The sequence below is a fragment of the Scyliorhinus canicula genome, chromosome 1 (assembly GCF_902713615.1).
Source record: "Scyliorhinus canicula chromosome 1, sScyCan1.1, whole genome shotgun sequence".
Classification (NCBI taxonomy): Eukaryota; Metazoa; Chordata; class Chondrichthyes; order Carcharhiniformes; family Scyliorhinidae; genus Scyliorhinus; species Scyliorhinus canicula.
Genome location: NC_052146.1, coordinates 35417047 through 35438150, shown reverse-complemented (window position 1 = coordinate 35438150; position 21104 = coordinate 35417047). Strand labels below are relative to the sequence as shown.

Below are 21104 nucleotides of genomic sequence, written 5' to 3'. Positions count from 1 at the left end.
GCGCTGCGTGGAGCACTCCGGCACCATGATGGGCCAGGAGGCCCGTTACGCCAGCGTGAAACACTCTGGTGTTTATGCCGGCATCAATCAACACGTAGCCACCATATTGCAGAATCCTAGCCAGTATCTTCCTCCAAAATCCTCCCATAAATCACCGAGACGACCAATCCTCTAACCCTATCACCGAGATACATGCTACTGGGGAGGTCGGAAAAACCTTTATTGCAACGTCCCACTCCTGCATGTAGGGAACTGACACTTCTAAGAAGTTAGTGTTGCCAAATTCTCATGGGTGAGCAAGCTTGCATTAAAATACAAGTGCAAATGAAAGAGATTGCAGTCTTGGCAGCTTACCATGAACTATTCTGGGCTGTGTCCTGGTAGCTGGTGCCTGACTCAAAGCTGAGCTGTGCCCAACCCAAGTGAGCCAGAAAGAATGTGTTCAGAGTGAGGTGGTTTCCATCCTCGGTATTAACAATGGAGGAACAGTTGCTTCCCTTGAGTTTTCAGCCGTACATAACTGACTGCTCCAGAGGCAAAGACTCTTCTCTGCTGCTTTGTGCTGAACTTAGGGGGATACACAAGTGCAGAAGCAAATTAGAAAATCCTTAAAGTCCAGAATCGTGTTCAGTGCTACGCAGGTATGATTTATCGCTGCGTGCTTCTTGCCACCTCTAATAGTACAGTGGTTAGCACTGTGACTTCACAGCCCCAGGGTCCCAGGTTCGATTCCCAGCTGGGTCACTGTCTATGTGGAGTTTGCACGTTCTCCCTGTATCTGCGTGGGTTTCCTTTGGGTGCTCCAGTTTCCTCTCACAAGTCCCGAAAGACTTGCTGTGAGGTGAATTGGACATTCTGAATTCTCCCTCTGTGTACCCGAGCAGACGCTGGAATGTGGCGTCTCAGGGCTTTTCACAGTAACTTCATTGCACTGTTAATGTAAGCCTACATGTGACAATAAAGATTATTATTAGTGCATTGATCAGGTCATCACAGTTGTTAAACGTTCTAAAAATGCATATCCTCTTGCATGGAGGATAACACATCGATTACAGAGTACTCCAGTGCGCGAGACCACATGACCACCTATCTTGTCAATATTGTGTTGTGTCCTTGAAACATAAGCTAGTTTCTGCTGTTCGATACAATGCATGTAGTCAGTGCCATCATAATGATCGAGACAAAGGGTGAAATTCCACTTCAATGGAGGTGCACAATTTAAATTTTTTTAAAAAATAATTAGAGTACCCAATTCATTTTTCCAATTAAGGGGCAATTTAGCGTGGCCAATCCACCTAGCCTGCACATCTTTGGGTTGTGGAGACGAAACCCACGCAAACGTGGGTAGAATATGCAAACTCCACAAGGGGAGTGACCCAGAGCCGGGATCGAACCTGGGACCTCGGTGCCGTGAGGCAGCAGGGCTAACCACTGCGCCACCGTGCTGCCCTTGGAGGTGCACAATTAACGGGTTGATTGTCTGTTTAGATAAATGACCCAGTCTTCCTTACCAATGATGTAGATCGAAGTGTCTTCCTTCCTTACCAATGATGTAGATCGAAGTGTCTTCCTTCCTTATCAATGATGTAGGTCGAAGTGAACATCACCTAGTTTTACACTCTGGTTAAGGTTTAATTTCAGCCCCAAAGACACCTGCTCTGAGCCCTAAAGGCACCCAAGATTCTGAGTTCACATCCTTGCCTGTGCCATATTTGCTGGTCTTGCTAAAGAAGTTCTTTGTTTTTAATTTAGAATACCCAATTCGTTTTTTCCAATTAAGGCAACAATTTTTTAGCATGGCTAATCCACCTACCCTGAACATCTTTGGGTTGTGGGGATGAAACCCACACAGACATGGGGAGAATGTGCAAACTCCACACGGGCAACTGATCTTGCTGAAGAAGTAGTTAAAAGTATCAAAATTAACCACTCCAGTCCTGGGTTGTGCAAGGAACAGTTGAACAGAAATCTCTTTTTTTTTCTTTCTCTCTATTGCTGAATAACAACTTACCCCTACGCTTTGCCCTGGAACTGCAAAGATGGAAGGTTATTCGCGTAAAGCATAAACACTAGTTTGAACCATTTGAGCCAAATGCCACTTTCCTGTGCTTCAAATTATAATTTTCATGCCTTTGTTACTTTTATTCTTGACTATTCCAGCACGTATCTAACAGGCCTCCTACCTTCAACTTTCTATGATGTATACAATTGCATAATTCATATACATACCCTTAATTTTGACAGTACACCGCCCGGCAGCATCAAGGCATGCAAAGACCGGCCTGAGCACCAGTCCACGTACCTCTAGAACACCAAGTCCTGGACCGGGGCACTATCCTGAAGGCTCAAGCACTCAGAAAATGCATGAAAATTATGTTCAAATGGACAGTAGGACACCATCTGCAACAGAGTTGGCACCTATGAAACAAACACCAATCGGCCCAACTAACACAGAGAGCAAAAACCCAACGGCAAGACACCAGAATGCATCTATCAACCCAGCTCGTAGACCAGTGGAGGTAAACAAACGCTCCACGCAGTCACTAAGCGGGCTTGCAGGAAGACCTTCCCAATCATACGATCCGTCAAAACCAAGACCTTCAAGCCCTGGGAGGTAACTCTTTTATTTACATTTTATTGTACATCTATGATTCTTCTAAAATTTGAAGCCCACATAACTATTAAATATAGTGACCTACCCTTTCTCTTGGTTTAGTTCTATCTAAATTTTAAAATTCTTCTCCCTTATTTGAAAATCTCTAACCCCTTCCAGCCAGGTAATCCACTTGAGTTTTTTGAGCATTGCTAATTCTGGCCTCTTGTGCCTCCCCAATTGTAATGGCTCCAACATTGTCAGCGATGTCTTCAGCAACCCAGCACCCAAGCTCTCCAATTGCCTCCCTACCCTCTAGCAACTTCTTATTATCATTTAAGATGCTCTTCAAGGCATACCCCTTTATTTAACTAGTGCCTGTCTGCGACTGCTCTGCAAGTGAGCCGCCTACAGGGCAGCTGCTCTTTATAACTCCCCTCAAGGGGGCGGAGCCCACAACGGCACCAACATGATACATTCCGTGTAGTACAGTACAATGGTGCATGGGTGGAGCCCACATGGGCAACAGTGTGATACAATGCAGTACAGTGGTGAACGGTTAGTACAATACGTTTACTACAACGTGCTTATGAACCTTTTGAATATGTTCATTATGGATGGCAGTCTGTGGCTTATAGGATGAGCGAAGTATAAAGTATTTTATCTGGTTAAGTAAGGCACCGAATATTGGAGATATCCCACAATAAAATATATGAAGTGGCATGGGAGTGGAGCAGTTACAAAATCAGAATATAGGCTTTGGTTAGGAGATTAGTCACCTGTAATTCAGACTGAAATTAATGCCAGTTTCATTCTGAGCAGAGATTTCTATCAAACTGGTGTGGACCCTACTTTTCACTTAAGAGGATGAAAGTTGCCAATCTTGGTTGGCCTGATTATTGCCGTCAAGGTAATCCCCCCCCCCCCCCCCCCCCCACCAAAAATACTCCTCGAGAATGATCACACAGTGATCTGGTACGTCACCGATGTGACCGTTTTCTGTGTGAGCAAGATCACGGAGATTCATCGCAGCCATCATTGTCCCCTTTTTTAAAAATGTGTATATATATATAAAATATATTTTAACAGGAGTTGGAAAATAACCATCAGGAATGCTGTTTTTGTGTTTGGTTTCCTTAGACTAATGGGACTAATTATAAAGTCCCTTTTGCTATACCGGTTGAGCCCTATCTCCTGATAAGTCCCCAAGGAGAGGTATTATTAATACTGCTGAAGGGGTTTAAATATTTTTTTAAAAGTAAAATGTATAAATAAGCACATTCAAAAGGTTTGAGGCTAATGCTTTCATTTTCGGGTTAAGGCAATAATTGAAAGTGCTGATATCTACGCATGCACCTGATCAAAGGAACAGATTTGTCACTTGATATTTATCAGAAGGCATTGTGAGCATTAGCCTTGATGTCGAAGGGTCATTAAGTTTAACAAAAATATCTCCACTTGCAATCTGGAACAAGCTAATGGAATTAGATCAGGCCAAAGCCTGCAAGGTTTAAGGGCTCAGTCTTCTGCTGATTTCCTGTTGAAGGGCCAGAAAACAACAATGCTCCACTTTGAATGTCTTTGTTGAAAAGTTATTTCTCCAGTCAGCATCGACCTTTACACAACGTGCGTCACGTTGTCCAGTGCTTTTGCTTGATTTCTTCTGAGAGAAAATATGGCTTTTATAGTTCTTCTTCCTGATTGTTTGAGTCAGTTAAAGTTTATTAATCGCTCTGCATGCAAGTTACTGGAAAATGAATATTATTACTTTGAAATCATGCTTTCATTTGTCTGGCTTGCAAGAAAAAGTTGGTCCTTGATTATTTTACTCTCCCTCTTTTCAACCTTGGTATTAGCCTGGATTATGGGCCTCAGCCCTTGAGAAGCTGAGATGAAGTGAAAACCAGTTGATCAGAAGGAGCCAGCATTATTCACACTAATGAAGCCTGCTGTAGCTTTGAAGAATTGAACATCTTTAACTTTTGTGCAGTTACAGTATGAGTCATGCTTTTTGGCACTTCAAGTACATCTTGCTTCGGACCTGGGTAGTGGTAATTTTAAACTAACCTGTCTGTCCACAATTTGAGTTGGGCAAAATGCTACAGGTCAGAGGAGGGTAAGAGTGTGTAAAATCAGCATTCCACCTGACCTTGACTGTTTCCCCCAAAGGAGTAGATCAAAATGCCTCTACCCCAGTCTGAAAGTGAGGACCAATTCACATCGCCACCCTCATCTGGGGCAGACTATTGGCTTTCTGTTTGTGACCATTTTCTCTTGTCTGTCTTAGCAGATGGAAATTGACAAATCTGTCTTAGCAGATGGAAATTGACAAATGAGTTTCGAAGTCCACTACTTATGTACCAAACGTAGGCTATGCCATAATTTAATCACAGTACAAGGTTCAAAAAATTGCAAAGAAGTCAACCTGTGATAAAAGTAGACACAAAGACCCAATTGTTTTTAAAGGATTAAGCATGATAATTGTGTTCATGATAGTGTCAACTATTAACCTTCCCTTCCTTCCCACCATGCCTACTAGAGGATAGGCATCCTGGATACATCAATATACTAAAGACAGCTCAGATGAAGGAATGACCTGTAGTTTACTGTTCGCAAAATGTAAAGATGCTTTTCAGCCGACGTTCAAGACAGAGTTTGGTCAGAGGTTCCCAATTTTTTTTTTCCCAATTAAGGGGCAATTTATTGTGGCCATTCCACCTACCCTGCACATCTTTTGGGGTGAGACCCACGCAGACACTGGGCGAATGTTCAAACTCCACACGGACAGTGGGCTGGCATCGAACCCAGGTCCTCGGTGCCGTGATGCAGCCATGCTAACCACTGCGCCACTGTTCTACCCCTGGATTTGGTTAGAGTTTATTTTAAATTTAGTGTACCCAGTTCTTTTTTTTTCCCAATTGAGTGTGCCCAATTCACCTGCCCGGCACATCTTTGGATTGTGGGGATGAGACAAACGCAAACACCGGGAGAATGTGCAAACTCCACACGGATAGTGACCCGGGCCGGGATCAAACCCAGGTTCTCAGTGCCGTGATGCAGTAGTGCTAACCACTGTGCCTGTTGATGGGGTCGATTCTTAATGGATTGTGGTGCCAGCAGCCCTGTTAACCTAAGTACTCGTTCCTCCTGCGTGAACCTAGACAATCAGTGCCTCTATCTGTGTGCTTTCTGCACTGTTTCTGATCTTAACTACATGTCATTCCAAGCCGGATTTTTTCATTTTAGATCAGGAAGAAGTGCAGAATCCTGGGTGCTGATTTTCTTTCCTACTGCAAAGTTGCTAAAGCCATTCATGGTCGTCTTAGTCTCCAGTTGCTCCACTGCGAGTCTGTCCACTGCTGTTGCCAGCCAGGACCAAGAATTTGACACTCGGCCAAATCCCCCATTCACTGCAGCGGGGCCGCAGAATCCCACCCGTCTTGCTTAGTGCAGACTCAGCTTTAAAATGGGATGTTCCTCGGCATGCCCTTCGCAAATTCTCCGCTTGGAAATTTCCGACTTTATTTGAACTCGTCCAGCTTGAATCTGCATTATGGCCGAGTAAGAATTGTAGCTCCTGATAGAAGGTACATGATTTCAGCAACTCGAAACTCCTTCATTGAGGGAAGTTTTCAACAAATAGAGTCTCTAACTCAAATAACAGCAATTTGCATTTATATAGGACTTTAAATATAGTAAAATGTCCCAAGCATTAAATGAGACCTGAGCAAATGTTGAGGGACCCAACAGGTAGGCGTACAATGTTTTTGAAACATAGAAGATAGAAGCAGAAGGAGGCCATTTGGCCCTTCGAGCCTACTTCACCATTCGTTGTGACCATGGCTGATCATCAAGTTCAATACCCTGAACCCGCCTTCCCCCTCGTATGCCTTAATTTCTTTAGCCCCAAGAGTTATATCTAATTCCTCCTTGACATTACACAACGTTTCGGCCTCAACTCCTTTCTGTGGCAGCGAATTCCACAGATTCACCACTCTGGGTGAAGAAATTTCTCCTCTCCTCAGTCCTAAAAGGTTTACTTCTTATCCTCAAACTATGACCCCTAGTTCTGGGCTCCACCACCATTGGGAACTTTCTTTCTGAATCTACCCTGTCTAATCCTATTAGAATTTTGTAAGTTTCTGAGATCCCTCTGACCCTCGTGAACTCCAATGAATATAATCCTAACCAATTTAGTCTCTCCTCATATGACAGTTATGCCATCCATGGATTCGGCCTGGTAAACCTTCGCTGCACTCCCTCCATAGCAAGAACATCCTCAGATAAGGACACTAAAACTGCACAGAATACTCCAGATATGGCCTCAACAGTACCCTATACAATTGCCGTAAAACATCCCTACTCCTATACTCGAAACCTCTCGCTTATGAAGGCCAACACACCATTTGCCTTCTTTACTGCCTGCTGTACCTACGTGCTTACCTTCAGCGACTGATGCACGAGGACATCAAGGTCTCCGAGTATCCACCTTTCACAATTTACACCCATTCAAATAATAATCTGCCTTCCTCTTTTTGCTATAAATGCGGATAACCTCGCATTTCGAAGTTGAGGACGTGAAAATACGGGTGATGGGTTTTGAAAGTGGGTTTCTGGTATGTACTGTGCAGCATGATAGCTGAAGGTTTTGGTACTGAGAGGTTGACCACTTCCCCGGTTTTACTGATGCAGTATGACATACTTAAAAACACTTTTTCCCTCTCCTGAGTTTCAGATTAATGTGACTCTGAAATCATTTCTCATAGAATAGAGAAGCTACTGGCTGCTTGGTGCTTAGTATAAATCATGAAACATCCGGCCTATGGAAGCAAAGTCTGACCTCCCCACTGTCGCTGCACTTCCAATCCAGTGTTCTGCTAATTCATTTCCGATCAATAGCATGAATTATTCATCAGCCAATTATATCTGTTCAGGCTGATTTTAAAAGCAGGTCCTTTTAGTACATTACTTTAAATTGAAAATATTCAGTAAAATAAAAATCCTAACAGTTCATGAGGTGCAATGAACTGAACATTTTCTACCTCACACGGGAATGAAAGTCGCCTCCAATGGGTCCGATATGAATTCCGTTTGTGCAGTCTTAATCCGCTTTCTAAAGGGCACAGCCCAATAGCATTGAACTGTTCTTTAATTTGACATGGACACCCTGGGGATTACGATCGACTAGAACCTGAACTGGACTAGCCGTATAAATACTGTGGCTATAATGGCAGGTCAGAGGCTAGGAATTCTCATGGAGCCCATTCGGCCCATCATGTCTGCACCAACCCTCTGAAAGAGCAACTTCCCCACCCAATGCCCAGAACCTAAACAGCATATTCCTGGACAATTGAAGGATACTTTTATCATGGCCAGTCCACGTAACCTGCACATCTTTGGACTGTGGGAGGAATCCGGAGCACCCGGGGGAAACGCACACAGACACGGGTTAACATGCAAACTCCACAAAAGAATCACCCAAGGTTGGAATTGAACCCGGGTCCCTGGCCCAGTGAGTCAGCAGTGGTAACCACTATGCTACCCACCGAACCACCTGCGGTAAGTATGTCACCATCTGACTCTACAAGCCGCAAGTCAGGAGTGTGATGGAATGCTCTCCATTTGCCTGGATGAGTGCAGCTCCAAATCTCAAGAAGCTCAACACCATCCAGGACAAAGCCCCTTGATTGATATCCCTTCCACAGACATTCACTCCCTTCACCACTGATGCACAGTAGCAGCCGTGTGTACCATCTACAAGATGCACTGTGGTAACTCACTAAAGCTTCTCAGGCAGCATCTTCCAAACCCACTAACATCCTAGAAGAAAAGGGCAACAGATGCATGGAAACACCACCAGTTGGAGGTTCCCCTCCAAGTCACCTCACTATCCTGACTTGGAAATATATCACTGTTCCTTCACTTTGCTGGGTCAAACCCTGGAACTCCCTCCCTAACAGCGCTATGTATGTGCCTAAACCTCGGGGACTGCAGCGGTTCAAGAACGCAGCTCGCCACCACCTTTTCAAGGGAAATTAGGAATGGGCAATAAATTCTGACCCAGCAGCGATACCCACATCCTGTAAATGAATTTTTTAAAAAGTGGGTGAAATTATCTTGGAACAGTAGTAAATCGGCAGCTTGTTTTACATCTTACCCATTTTTTCTTTTTTTTATGCAACTTAATTGCCAATTTTGGTCAGTGTTAAATGTGAGACATGTGGGCGGCTTGGTCATGCAGTGGTTAGCACTGCTGCCTCATAGCGCCAAGGACCTGGGTTCAAACCCGGCCCTGGGTCACTGTCCGTGTGGAGTTTGCACATTCTCCCCGTGTCTGCATGGGTTTCGCCCCCATAACGCCAAAGATGTGCAGGTTAGGTGGATTGGGAACGCTAAATTGCCCCTTAATTGGAAAGAATAATTGGGTACTCTAAATTTATAAATAAATAAATGTGAGACATGGAAAATGGCATTCTGCTGCAATAGGGGGTTCTTTTCTAAGGTTCCGATGTGATGGGCTGTTGATACGGAGGAGGCACTCCACTTATCATGGTGTACCTGACTTGGAAGCATTTTTATATTATTCCATTTCACAACACTAACAAACGGGAATTAACATAATTTTAAAAGAAGTTGTTTTCTAAGCAGATTTTGGAAATTATAAATAAGCAGCTTGTCGCACTATTTCACCTTCCTATCGGTTTGATGCTGGGTGACATGGTAGCACAGTGGTTAGCACAGTTCCTTCACAGCCTCAGGGTCCCAGGTTCGATTCCCAGCTTGGGTCACTGTCTGTGCAGAGTCCACACGTTCTCCTCGTGTGTGCGTGGGTTTCCTCCGGGTGCTCTGGTTTCCTCCCACAGTCCAAAGATGTGTTAGGTGCATTGGCCATGTTAAATTGCCCTTCGTGTCCAAAAAGATTAGTTTGGGTTACGGGGATAGGGTGGAGGTGTGGGCTTGGGTGGGGTGCTCTTTCCAAAGGGCCGGTGCAGACTTGATGAACCGAATGGCCTCCTTCTGCACTGTAGATGATACGATAATTGTATGCAAGCGATTAACTTTCCGGGTTCTTGGATCAGTTTTGGGGTGCAGGAGCAATCTGAATATAAATATAATCGGCATTCTGCAGCGATTTCATGAGTTCCAAAGCACGATCTCTGGTATGAGAAATTATCATTCTTCATTACCCCATCTGGCCACACATCATCTCCAAGTCCTAGCAATGTGAATGTGGAAACATCCTGGAGAGCGATCTGACTGTAGATTTGGAAATGATTCAGTGAACAGCAAGTTTGAACTTGTTAAGTATTTGCACGTGTAGGTTTGCATGAGACTGCATTTAACTGTATGATTAAATATGATTTTAAGAATTTATCTGCTGACGGTCAGGTATCGGGAATTAACAAGTTCCAATCTGTTCCTGGCATGGGCATTGAGATAATTTCTTTTTCATGCATGCAAAATCTTACACGGTGTAACTACTTCTGATCTAATGCTATGTGGGGAAGAAGGCTTAAGTAGTGGAAGACTATCCACAGCTATATGGAATCCCTCCAGTTCCGAAGAAGGCCAATTGGCCCATCAAATCTGCACCGACATTCGAAAGAGCACCCTGCCCCATCCCCGTAACTTTGCCTAACCTGCACATCCCTGGACACTAAGGGGCAATTTATCAAGGCCAATACACCTAATCTGCACGTGCTTGGACTGTGGGAGGAAACCGGAGCACCCGGAGAAAACCCACACGGACGTGGGGAGAAAGTGCAGACTCGCACACAGACGGTCACCCAAGGCTGGAATTGAACCCGGGTCCCTGGTGTTGTGAGGCAGCAGTGCTATAATCACTGTACCACCGTACCATATATGTATTTATAATAGTGCCATTTAATAAAGGAAAACATCCCAAGGCACTTCACAGCAGCATAATTTGACTAAATTTGACACGGGATCATTAGGATCACACGGAGGGTATTAGGATGTGTGAACAAAAGCTTTGATAAAGAGGTAATTCTTAAAGGAGGAGAGGGAGAGATAGAGAGGTTTAGAAAGAATGGGCGGTATTCTCCTTTGTCCCCCCCCCCCCCCCCCCCCCCCCCCCCCCAAAAATGCCTGGTGGGAGAATCGCCGGGGTGCCGCGCGAATCGAGCCACGCCGCCCTACGCCCACACGCGATCTCCCCTCCCCCCCCCCCCCCCCCCCCCCCCCGGAAACCAGTGCCGGGCCGCTCGGAGGCGAGTGGCGATTCTCCGGCCCGAATGGGACGAGCGGCCGCTCCGACACGAAAGGGTCCCACCAGCGCCGTCCACCCCAGGTCGCTGCCGGCGGGAACACTGCGGGAACGCTCGGGGGGGACGGCCTGTTGGGGGAGAGGGGGGTCTCCTTCACCGGGAGGGGTACTCTGAAGGGGTCTGGCCCGCGATCGGGGCCCACCGATCGGCGGGCAGGCCTCTGCCTCCCCGGGGCCTACATTCCGCCGTGGCCGGCCCCTGAACACCCACGCCATATTGCGTCGGGGCCGGCGCGCATAGAAGTTCCCCACGCATGCGCAAGTTGGCACGGCCCAACTGCGTGGGTTGGCGCGGTGCCCATTTGGAACCGCGTAGGGACGCTGGCGTGGCGTGTACCACTCCAGCACCATTTAGGCCCCCTCCTCGCGACGGCGTTCACGACTGCACGGGCACTTGGCCTGCGGAGCGGAGAATCGCTCCCAGAATTCTTACCTTGGGGCCTTGAACATTGAAGGTATGGTGCAGGGAATGGCAGTCCACAAGAGGCCGTGCCAAGGAAAAAGTAAGCATTCCTGGTTTCCTGGACAAAGAGAGCATTTCTTATTTTATTATAGATTTAATTTTGTAACGAGTCAGGAAGAGACCAATAATGTGATTGCAGTACATCGCCATATAGTTTCGTACTTAAACAGTTTAAACAGGCTTCAGTCAGATCTGATCAAAAGGACAGTCATGTTACAGTCAATACTTTTGTTCTGCATACTGTGTACAGGATTTTTAAAAAAAAATCCTAGGTAGCAGGAAGTGAGTAATGTTATTTAATCAAGGGATTCCGATGATGACGTGAATCATAAGAAGGGAGCTGTTATGCTCTTCCATATCTATAATTTTATTATTACATGTTTGGTCATGGTGAAACTGTTAATGGCAGTAAAGAGCAGGCCTCGCGTGACACTGGTCTCAGGTCACTGAGGTTACTTTGATGTCACCACTGCAATAACATAGTCATGTGACCCATAGACCAACTTGAGGAAATGATTGTCCTAAAGCAAGTTGTAACAATTGAGAGCCCGGTATAGATTTGAATAAATGATTTTAATTGCTCGTCCAAATTCAGCATTTATATTCTGTTTGCTGCAGACAGCATCTCCAAATTCAGTGCCAAGACTATATTGTTTGACCTGTCCCTCAGGGGACAGGGGAATGGCTCATGTTTGAAGTGCTGGTTCGGAGAACAACAGTTGCTTTCACAATTAGTTTGCACTGTGGTGTTCTGCCATATAGTATAAACGGACCAGTTTCTACAGTACTGTATTGCATAAGTGAATCAAATATCCTTGAGTGCTCAGAAAGATTGAAGCTATTAAATTACATCGATTGCCATCTTTATTGGGCATGGTAGTTTCAGATGCAAGAACGTCAATGGGGTTAATCGGGCAAATGCTCGTTCAATCATGACAACCAAACCCTCCTTGAAATGAGGAATTGCCCTTCATGTAGGAGTGTTGCCGGTGACAGATATACTGTAAATATCTTGCTTTGATTACCTCATTTCTGATTGCCATTGATTTTCACCCTGTTCATTTGTTGTTAGGGTGGTCCCATGAAAGATTAGCATGATTTTACATTTAATAATGTGATCCTCTGCGGTACCAGTAAAGCCATCACAACTTTGGAGTATCATGTATTTCCCTCTTGTTAAGTTAGACAGATGTGGCAAAATTGAAAGCAGCACAATTAATACCAACAAAGTTGCCTCATTTTTATTTTGTACCGAATCTCATTTTTTAAAACCTTATTAATAATTCCAGCCTTGTGTTCCCTCCTGCCCACCAGTCCTTGGCTATTACCTCAGTACAGTACCAAATGTGGTTGAATTTTCTGATTAGTTATTTACAGTATCTTTGTCATGTGTGGGCAGTACCGAGGGTGTGGAGCAGTGGTATGAGCCTACAGTTTAGCTCTGTTATACTGCTATGGGCTATCAGTACTGCTTCAGTGCGGTGATCTCCTGGAGCTGTTGATTTAGATTTATTGTCACGTCTACCGATGTACAGTGGAAAGGTATTGTTCTGTGTACAGTCCAGACAGATCGTTCCATACATGAAAAACATGGGACTTTCCATTTAATTTGAATTCTGTACAAAGGGCTGATTTAGCTCAGTGGCCTAGACAGCTGGTTTGTAATGCAGACCAAGGCCAACAGCGCGGGTTCAGTTCCTGTCCCAGCTTACCTGAACAGCGCGCCGGAATGTGGCGACTAGGGGCTTTTCACAGTGACTTCATACTTGTGACAATAATATTATTATTATTATTATTATTATATTGAATATCAGGTGAAGTGTTTCTGTTTAGTAGTCTTTTTTCCTCTTCCCATTTTTTTCCAATTGGCTTCCTCTCCAGGCGAAGTTTGCTGATGGAATATTGCATGGGTACTACCAGTTTATCACTATTTCCGAAAGAATGGCCACTTGTTAGGCCAACCCATTGTGCAGTGTGTGTGTATATGTAATGTCTATAGATAAAGACAGGGAGCAGTTATAATTGCACTGATTTTTTCTCTCCCAGAGATGACATAGATAACAAAAGGGTTAGGATCAGGACATTTGCGGATGACACAAAGATTGGCCGGATGGTTAACAGTGAGATTGAGTGTCTTGGGTTACAGGAAGTTACAGATAGGATGGTCAAATGGGTGGATAAGTGGCAGATTGAATTTAACCCCGGAAAGTGTGAGGTGATTCACTTTGGAAGGAGTAATTTAACAAGGAAGTATACAGTGAAAGGACTGACACTGGGAAGTTCCGAAGAACAAAGGGTCCTTGGCGTGTTTGTCCATAGATCTCTGAAGGCAGAAGGTCAAGTTAATAGGGTGGTGAAAAAGGCATATGGGGCACTCACTTTTATCAATCGGGGCATTGATTACAAAAGCAGGGAGGTCAGGATGGAGCTGTATGGAACTTTAGTGAGGTCATAGCTGGAGTACTGTGTGCAGTTCTGGTTGCTACATTATAGGAAGGATGTAATTGCACTGCAGTGGGTGTAGAGAAGATGCACCAGGATGTTGCCGAGAAAGGAACATTTAAATTATAAAGAGAGGTTGGATCGGCTTTGATTGATTTTGCTGGAGCAGAGAAGACTGAGGGATGACCTGATTGAGGCATACAAGATTATGAGGGGTGTGGACAGGGAGCAGCTGTTCCCCTCAGTTGAAGGGTCAGTTACGAGGGGACACAAGTTCAGAGTGAGGGGTGGGAGGTTTAGGGGGGTTTTGAGGAAAGCCTTTTTTACCCAGAGAATGGTGATGGTCTGGAATGCACTACCTGGGAGGGTGGTAGAGGCGCGATGCCTCACATCCTTTAAAAAGTACCTGGTTTCATTTCATTTCATTTTAATTTCATGAGTACTTGGCACATCATGACTTAAGTGCTGGCAAGTGGGATTAGGTGGGCAGGTCAGGGACTTTCATATGTCGGTGTGGACTCGATGGGCCGAAAGGCCTCTTCTGCACTGTAGTATTCTGTGATTCTGTAATTCATGTCTGGAGAATAGAAATATACTGTGCCTCATTGGGTGATTAAACCTTAAACCAGAACGCCAAGGGTGGTCATTTTGGGCAGTATGCCATATATGTAAGTTAATGGGAGCATTGGAGTCTTGTGCTTCATGGAAAATGTAATCGTCTAACTCTGCCATTCTTCACCCTCCAAATTTCAGCTCATCCAAAACTCCTAAATAACTCACTTCATGTTTTCTTATTTCCCGGGGTTGAACATAGAACATACAGTGCAGAAGGAGGCCATTCAGCCCATCAAGTCTGCACTGACCCACTTAAGTCCCCACCTCCACCCCATCCCCGTAGCCCAATAACCCCTCCGAACTTTTTGGGTCACTAAGGGCAATTTATCATGGCCAATCTACCTTACCTGCACGTCTTTGGACTGTGGGAGGAAACCGGAGCACCCGGAGTAAACCCACGCCGACACTGGGAGAACGTGCAGACTCCGCACAGTGACCCAGCAGGGGAATCAAACCTGGGACCCTGGCGCTGTGAAGCCACAGTGCTATCCACTTGTGCTACCGTGCTGCCCTGATAGATAGAAGGGCTGCAAGTGATCAAAGTTTGGCCAGTTACATAGCAAAATTCTAAATCTAATAACTTTTGCTGCCCATTTTTTATCCTGCAATGTCCCACTAATCCATCGTGGCTGTCCTTGAATGACCTACGTTAGACCTTGTTCCCTCATCTTGAAGATACACCTTTTTATCCTTTATTTTAATTCATTATTAGCCTTTCCCTTCCACGGGTCCAGCCCCCTATAAACCTAAGCCGCCCATTTTCTTTTGGCTCGCCTTGTCCGGCCATTGCAGCTTTTGCCTAGTTATGTACTCTAATTTCCTTCCTAAACCAGCCAACTCCTTTTAATAGGCCATCTTCAAAGCTCACTCACCCAAGCATCTGTTTGAACCTCATTGTTGAATAATGTGTGGGCCACCTGAGGGGGATATCTTTCTAATTTTATATGAACTATATATTGTTTCAAATTAGTGTTGTGACTGTCCCAGCAGGATACAGAAACATTGGGAGAGTATGTCAAACTGCTGCCATGAACAATGGCATAAGTGTGCAACTGATTATTATTTTAATCAGTCCCGTTGTATATCAGATTAAATCATCTTTGGATAAAATTGTTTTCTGTGCATTTTAGGCCAAGAGAATCATCAACACCTCGGCGGCAACCAGGTGACCGTGAAAATATCCCCACGCAGGCGAGAAGACAGAAAACACCACTTTCTGCTTGTAAAGCCTTGAGTGATGATGATATTTTGATTACAAACAGAACAGCAGGTGAACATGTGATAAAAAGAAATGGGGCACAACAAGATTCAAAGAGAAGGACTGCTCAAATGAGACGAAAGAGTGACTCATCTGATCCGAGTGCAGGATGTGAAGGACAGAGCCAGTACCCGAGCACAACTCTGCGGAGCCATGGCACCGCACGTATTTCCCGAGAGCCCAACAGGGCGGTGAACCAGAACAAAAAGGGAAAGTCACAAAACAGCGATGAAGTCCTGATGATCAACCGAGGGAAGGAGGGGCTTCATTCCTGGGGTTGGGCAGATGAAACAAAGAACGATAAAGGAAAACCAAATAAAAGAATGCCTAGAGCCAAATCACCGGCTCCATTTGCCTTGAATCATTTGCATGCAACACAGGCGGAGACAAAATGTTCAACTTCTGCAGTCACCAAGGGGAAGACTTCTGTGCCCGTTAGATCATCTAGTCCTGTGCCTAAAACGTCGTCATGCAGGCAACCAATGCCATCCTCTAGAACTGGGAGAAGGAATCCGCAGATGTTGCATTATGATAATCGAAACACATTAAATGTTTGTGTAGATTCCCATGGCAGTGACTGCAGTGACACAAATGGCTGTCCTCCAAGCCCCTCATCCGAGACGGGTGGCTCAGAGGAAATATTCAACTTGACCCAAAGCATCGATCCCAATAAAGAACAAGAAGTGTACAGGAGCTTTGAGCAGGAGTTTCTGGCAAATACAAAGCGGGTCATGTCAGAGAGTGGTGGCGATGAGACCATTATAATGCTTCTCGATACTAATTCAGCCCAACCAGTGGAAAAAGCAGAGCAGAGGATGCCTGATTCTGCATACTGCTCCACAACCTCCTCTACTTCATCCATAAATGTAGTGAATATGCTGCAAAATCAACTTGGAGAAAGGCAAAAAGAGGATGCAGAAAAACTGACACCAGTGCCACTGGGGCATTCGTACGGTGACTGTAATTCAGCGGTAAGTGAGATCCAGGAAGGATGTGGTCAGGCGGACACTGTAGATGGCTCCGAATGGAATGGAGGGTGTCATAATGTTCTAAAAACTATAGAGAATGTAAGGGAGCCTATACTGTCGAGTCCTTTGGCTGAAAAGAAATTCTATATGATGGACCTGCACAATGTCTCCAGCCAGGGCGGTCCAGCAGAACAGGAGGAAGAACCGAATGGAGACACCCCCTACACTGAACAGGAGGACTTTAATACAGTGGACAAAATTACCACTCTGAACATGGATGATGATCAAGCGAATGAGAACAGTGAGGGGTCCTTCATTGAGACGTCCAGTGAGTCGTCTATTAATGTCCAGCTAAATTCCCGCCACAAACCTGCTGTACAAATGAGACCTAAGAAAGGGCTAAAGAAACCTGACCGAGTGCCCTCTGTCTACAAGATGAAGCTTCGTCCCAAGATTCGACCACGAACGGACAATCGACCAGAAAGGAGGCCCTCTCAAATCCCCACACCAGTCAGCTGTAGACCAGGGCTGAAGTCCCCACGGTCGCCTCAGATTTCTCTCCAAGACGGCAGCCACTCTCGACGGAAATTGAAGCAGAAAATACTCTTGCACAAAGAAGAACTTCAGAGTTCTAGAGAGGACCTCCTGCCTTCACCCACCTCGGATGGAAGGGAAACACCACCTGTCAACCACGGAGAAGGCTCCTGGGTCTAACCTAACTAATGAACCCCTTGTGTTTACGGCTTTTAAAATCTTTGTTTTGCTTTTGCACTTGTATTGATTTGAAATGAACCAAACTATTATAAGCATCTCCGGTTGAATGCATTTCAGGAAGCTTTGAAACCTTAATCTCTCAATATAATGAATATTGAAGTAAAGGCTGGCGGCCTGTACTACATTGGGAAATGTTTGAGAGGAGAAATTAATTGATTGATAGTTGGGATGACAAGAGCCTTCAGATTACCTGCCTATCTTCAGTTTTGCAGCGCACACAGCAGGCAGGGCAGAGATCACTGCTGATACTCGATCATAGCTGATTTATATTGGATTCTTCTACATTATGTGTCGACCTGTTACCAGGACTATTGAGCTGTGGTTAGTGTTGAGTTCTGTCAGTTCAAGGGATGGTGGTATTTGGTCCTTTTTGTTAAATAATATAAAGTCTGAACCTGGATCATTTTGTACCATTCTAGGCAAATCTGTCTGGATATGTGACAGCTGCTTGGTTCTGTTTGGGAACCTGTTCTGTGTGCGTGTGAGAGAGTGAGGGAGAGCTGGGATGGATTTGCATCAAATGATCAATGTTTGCATTTAAAAGATAATATGAAAGAAACCCACCCCTCCAGCCAGTGCTTTGACCCAGACATGTGCCCAGCCGGATTTTGTGGGGGGGGGGGGGGGGGGGGGGGGGGCGGGTAAACAGCAGCCAAATCTGCCCATTCAAGTTTCTAATTTAACTCTAGTTCATTAATAAATGCACCATGTAGTTCACAGCTAGTCACTTGTGCTTGGTGTGAAGTGAATTCTCTCCACCGGGTACAGAATTGAAAGTTAATTCCTTGTCCCCCACATTGGTTTTTTATTTTTGGCATTTTATTTTGTCAGACCCGAGGCCTGTTGCTTCGTCTGTGCTGCCGCAAGTCGGAATGGTTCTTTGGCAGGACAAGTGTAGAGAGGAGATTGTTTTGCCTTTGACTGGAGTGTGAATGCTCTGACTATCCAATGACTTTAACTACAGCTTTGCTGAGCAACAAGTATCGCCATTACTGCCAAATTGTCCATTGTTAACTCGTTGGGGAAATGGCTCCTGACCTTCGGAGAGTAAATTCAGCACTGAGCTTTAAACAGAACTTACGAACATTAAAATCCTTACGGGTAGGCCTAGATAAGGGATTAGCCATTTTAAAGAGACAGTAATGGTGGGCACAGCTCTGACGCTTATGTATTGTTTACACGTTACCCAAACACTTTACCCATTGTGCACTGGTATCTTGCCCAGTACCTGCAGAAGTGGGGCTCTGTGCGATTTATGCTGCTAAATAGTATTAATCAGGAGATAATCAATGCTATTGTCTCAATATCTAGCCCTGGATTGTTCTCTGTTCCTGGAGGAGTAATTTTAATGGTGTTCATTTAAATAGAAAACAAACTTTCCATTGCAGTCACCGTAGCAATGTTGAATATTGGGATTTGAGTCAGTTCTTGGCTTATTGTGCAATGTTTATGGCTCACTTCTTCAGTGCTTGACCGATCTGCTTTAAGTGCGAGGCTTTCCTAGTCCATCCCAAAGCAGCTTGTTTCATTTAGGTTATTATTCCCAATTCATTAAGGCCACAGCATGGTTCTGCAATAGGCGCACTTTGTCAGTCACAACTGGAAACATCTGCACAGCATTTTAAACACTGATTTTTATGTCACAATAACTTACTATTCCATGATACATGGTTTGCCAGGTTTTCGGGAGGGTGGGGATTTCTCCTTTTTGTAATGTTTTGTTTCTCCCAGTTGCTTCCGCAACAAACACTTTTACGCCCAGCCACCGGGATGTGTACAAGTACAGCCAGGGTTGGCTTGGTGACCTCCTGGAAGTATCTGGAGGCTGCCCTGCTGTCTGTCACTTCTCATGTCGAGAATTTGGGCATTAAAGGCATGAACCCAGGTGCTGCCATTTCATGTCACAGTGCATTGGTGCTCCCAAAGCCTGCATGGTGACATGCTCAACTCATTAACTTCAGGAAAGACCAAGCTTAGATTGCTTGGACGGCTACGAGTTCATGCTCCAAGCCCAAGCCTGTGCCAGGATTAAATGTTGCTACAGTGCCTCAGCATTGCCCCGCCTGAGCAGATTGGAGACTGGGCACCAACTCAAGCCAAGAAGCGGAATTGGACCCAACACCAATGACGCTTGTGACTCAAGACCAGGGAGATCAGCACGCCGTTAGATACTTCCTAATAATTTAGGTCACCGCAGAGGTACCCATTGATTTTATTTATGCTGTTTACCAAAGATTGGGTTGATTTTATCTCTGAAACTATATCAACTATCACCAATTCATTCATTACAAGGTGTAATTGCAAACTTCTAAACATTTGTGGGCTTTGTCCTGCTTTAAGTGAGCCTCCTGTACACTATTTTATGCTTGAATTTTCTCCCTATTGCTATTATTTACAAATTCCCACTTTACCATCCACCAGTGGATGAAACATTTTAAATTATCGGCATTTTCCGGGAATGTATATGTTAGCACGGTGTTTTCCTAATAACTGCCTAGTGCAAACTGTGATTATTTTTTTGATCTGTTAAATTATTGATAAACATAGGCCTGCCGCACAGCAGTCTGAAGTAAATGGAACCGTGCATGTGCTGGTGTTTCTCCAACGTTTGTCCCATGGCCAGACTGATGAGGTAATTGGGAGATATTTTCCTAGAAATTCCCTACGTTTTAGTGCTTGCATCTCCAAATCAAACCCCCGATTTACCAGTTCTGACTCTGTCATTGGCATTTCTCCCCTTTCTCATTTATAAATTTTGATTCTGGATTTGAATTTACAACATGAATGAATTATTTCTGTTGAAACAACCTGTCCTCTAGTACTGACTTTACTTCACACAGCTCCAGATAATCTCTTGTACAAATTAACAGCTTGAATACAACCTGCACATTGACTGACACACATTCCTTTTAAAATGTTAGGTGCTGTGTCTAATTGTAGATCTAATCGTGTTGCTGCTATTTGCAGGAGCATTGTTTGCATGGTGAAGTGTTAAGTATATACTGTATTAACCTAATGCAAAACTGACATTCTTATGGAATATTGGCTCAAGTGTGGAAAGCATATATTTAGGGGGTTGGTTGTGGGGTATTTTGGTTTTTTTTCTGGCATGATATATACTCAAAGTGTAAAATTGTTATTAAGTATGCTGTTATAACTATGCAATTACAACTGGGGAAAATGTGTTTTAAAGAACTTTTAGCTCTTGAAAGAATAATTTGATAAACACTGATTGTAGTGAACAGCTGTTCTGCTCAGGGTCACTGGCACTAGGATGTGTATATATTAATTGTGGCACATTAAACCACACCGCAAAATCCTGATAAACTCTTCACTAATTTCTTCGAACTTGAAAACGCAGCCAGATTTGTGAGATCGCACATCAGAACGCTAATTTGCACAGTGCTTCTTGCATTGAAAAGTTGAATAATTAAGAAACTGTAATCCTTTGCCTGCGATTGGAATTCCTACATTGGACGAGTCAATGAATGAATAATGATTGTTGTTTCATTTAGTATTTGGCACTTGAAATGAATCTTGGACTATTTCAACAGGATGTGCACACTGTCTCCAGAAAGGCAGCTGGTGTCTTGAATGCACTAACAAAATAGGTGCTTTTATGAACAATAGTACAGCAAAGGACGCTTGGCAGATCCAGTCTACCATGTAAAATGGTACAAAAGTGCAGATTTGTTTGCAGGTGT

The 21104-nt window shown here is 44.5% G+C and overlaps 1 protein-coding gene across 1 annotated transcript in view; it reads left to right on the top strand.

Annotated features, from left to right (window-relative positions):
• gas2l1 (growth arrest-specific 2 like 1) overlaps positions 1-18029 on the top strand; it is a 67412-nt gene extending 49383 nt beyond the window's left edge. Inside the window, exons 4-5 of the mRNA XM_038783291.1 lie at positions 2245-2614; positions 15531-18029. Of these exons, the coding sequence (XP_038639219.1) occupies positions 2245-2614; positions 15531-17340 (2180 nt within the window). The 3' untranslated portion in view covers positions 17341-18029. The remainder of the gene's footprint in view (positions 1-2244; positions 2615-15530) is intronic.
• The last annotated feature ends 3075 nt before the right edge of the window (positions 18030-21104 follow it).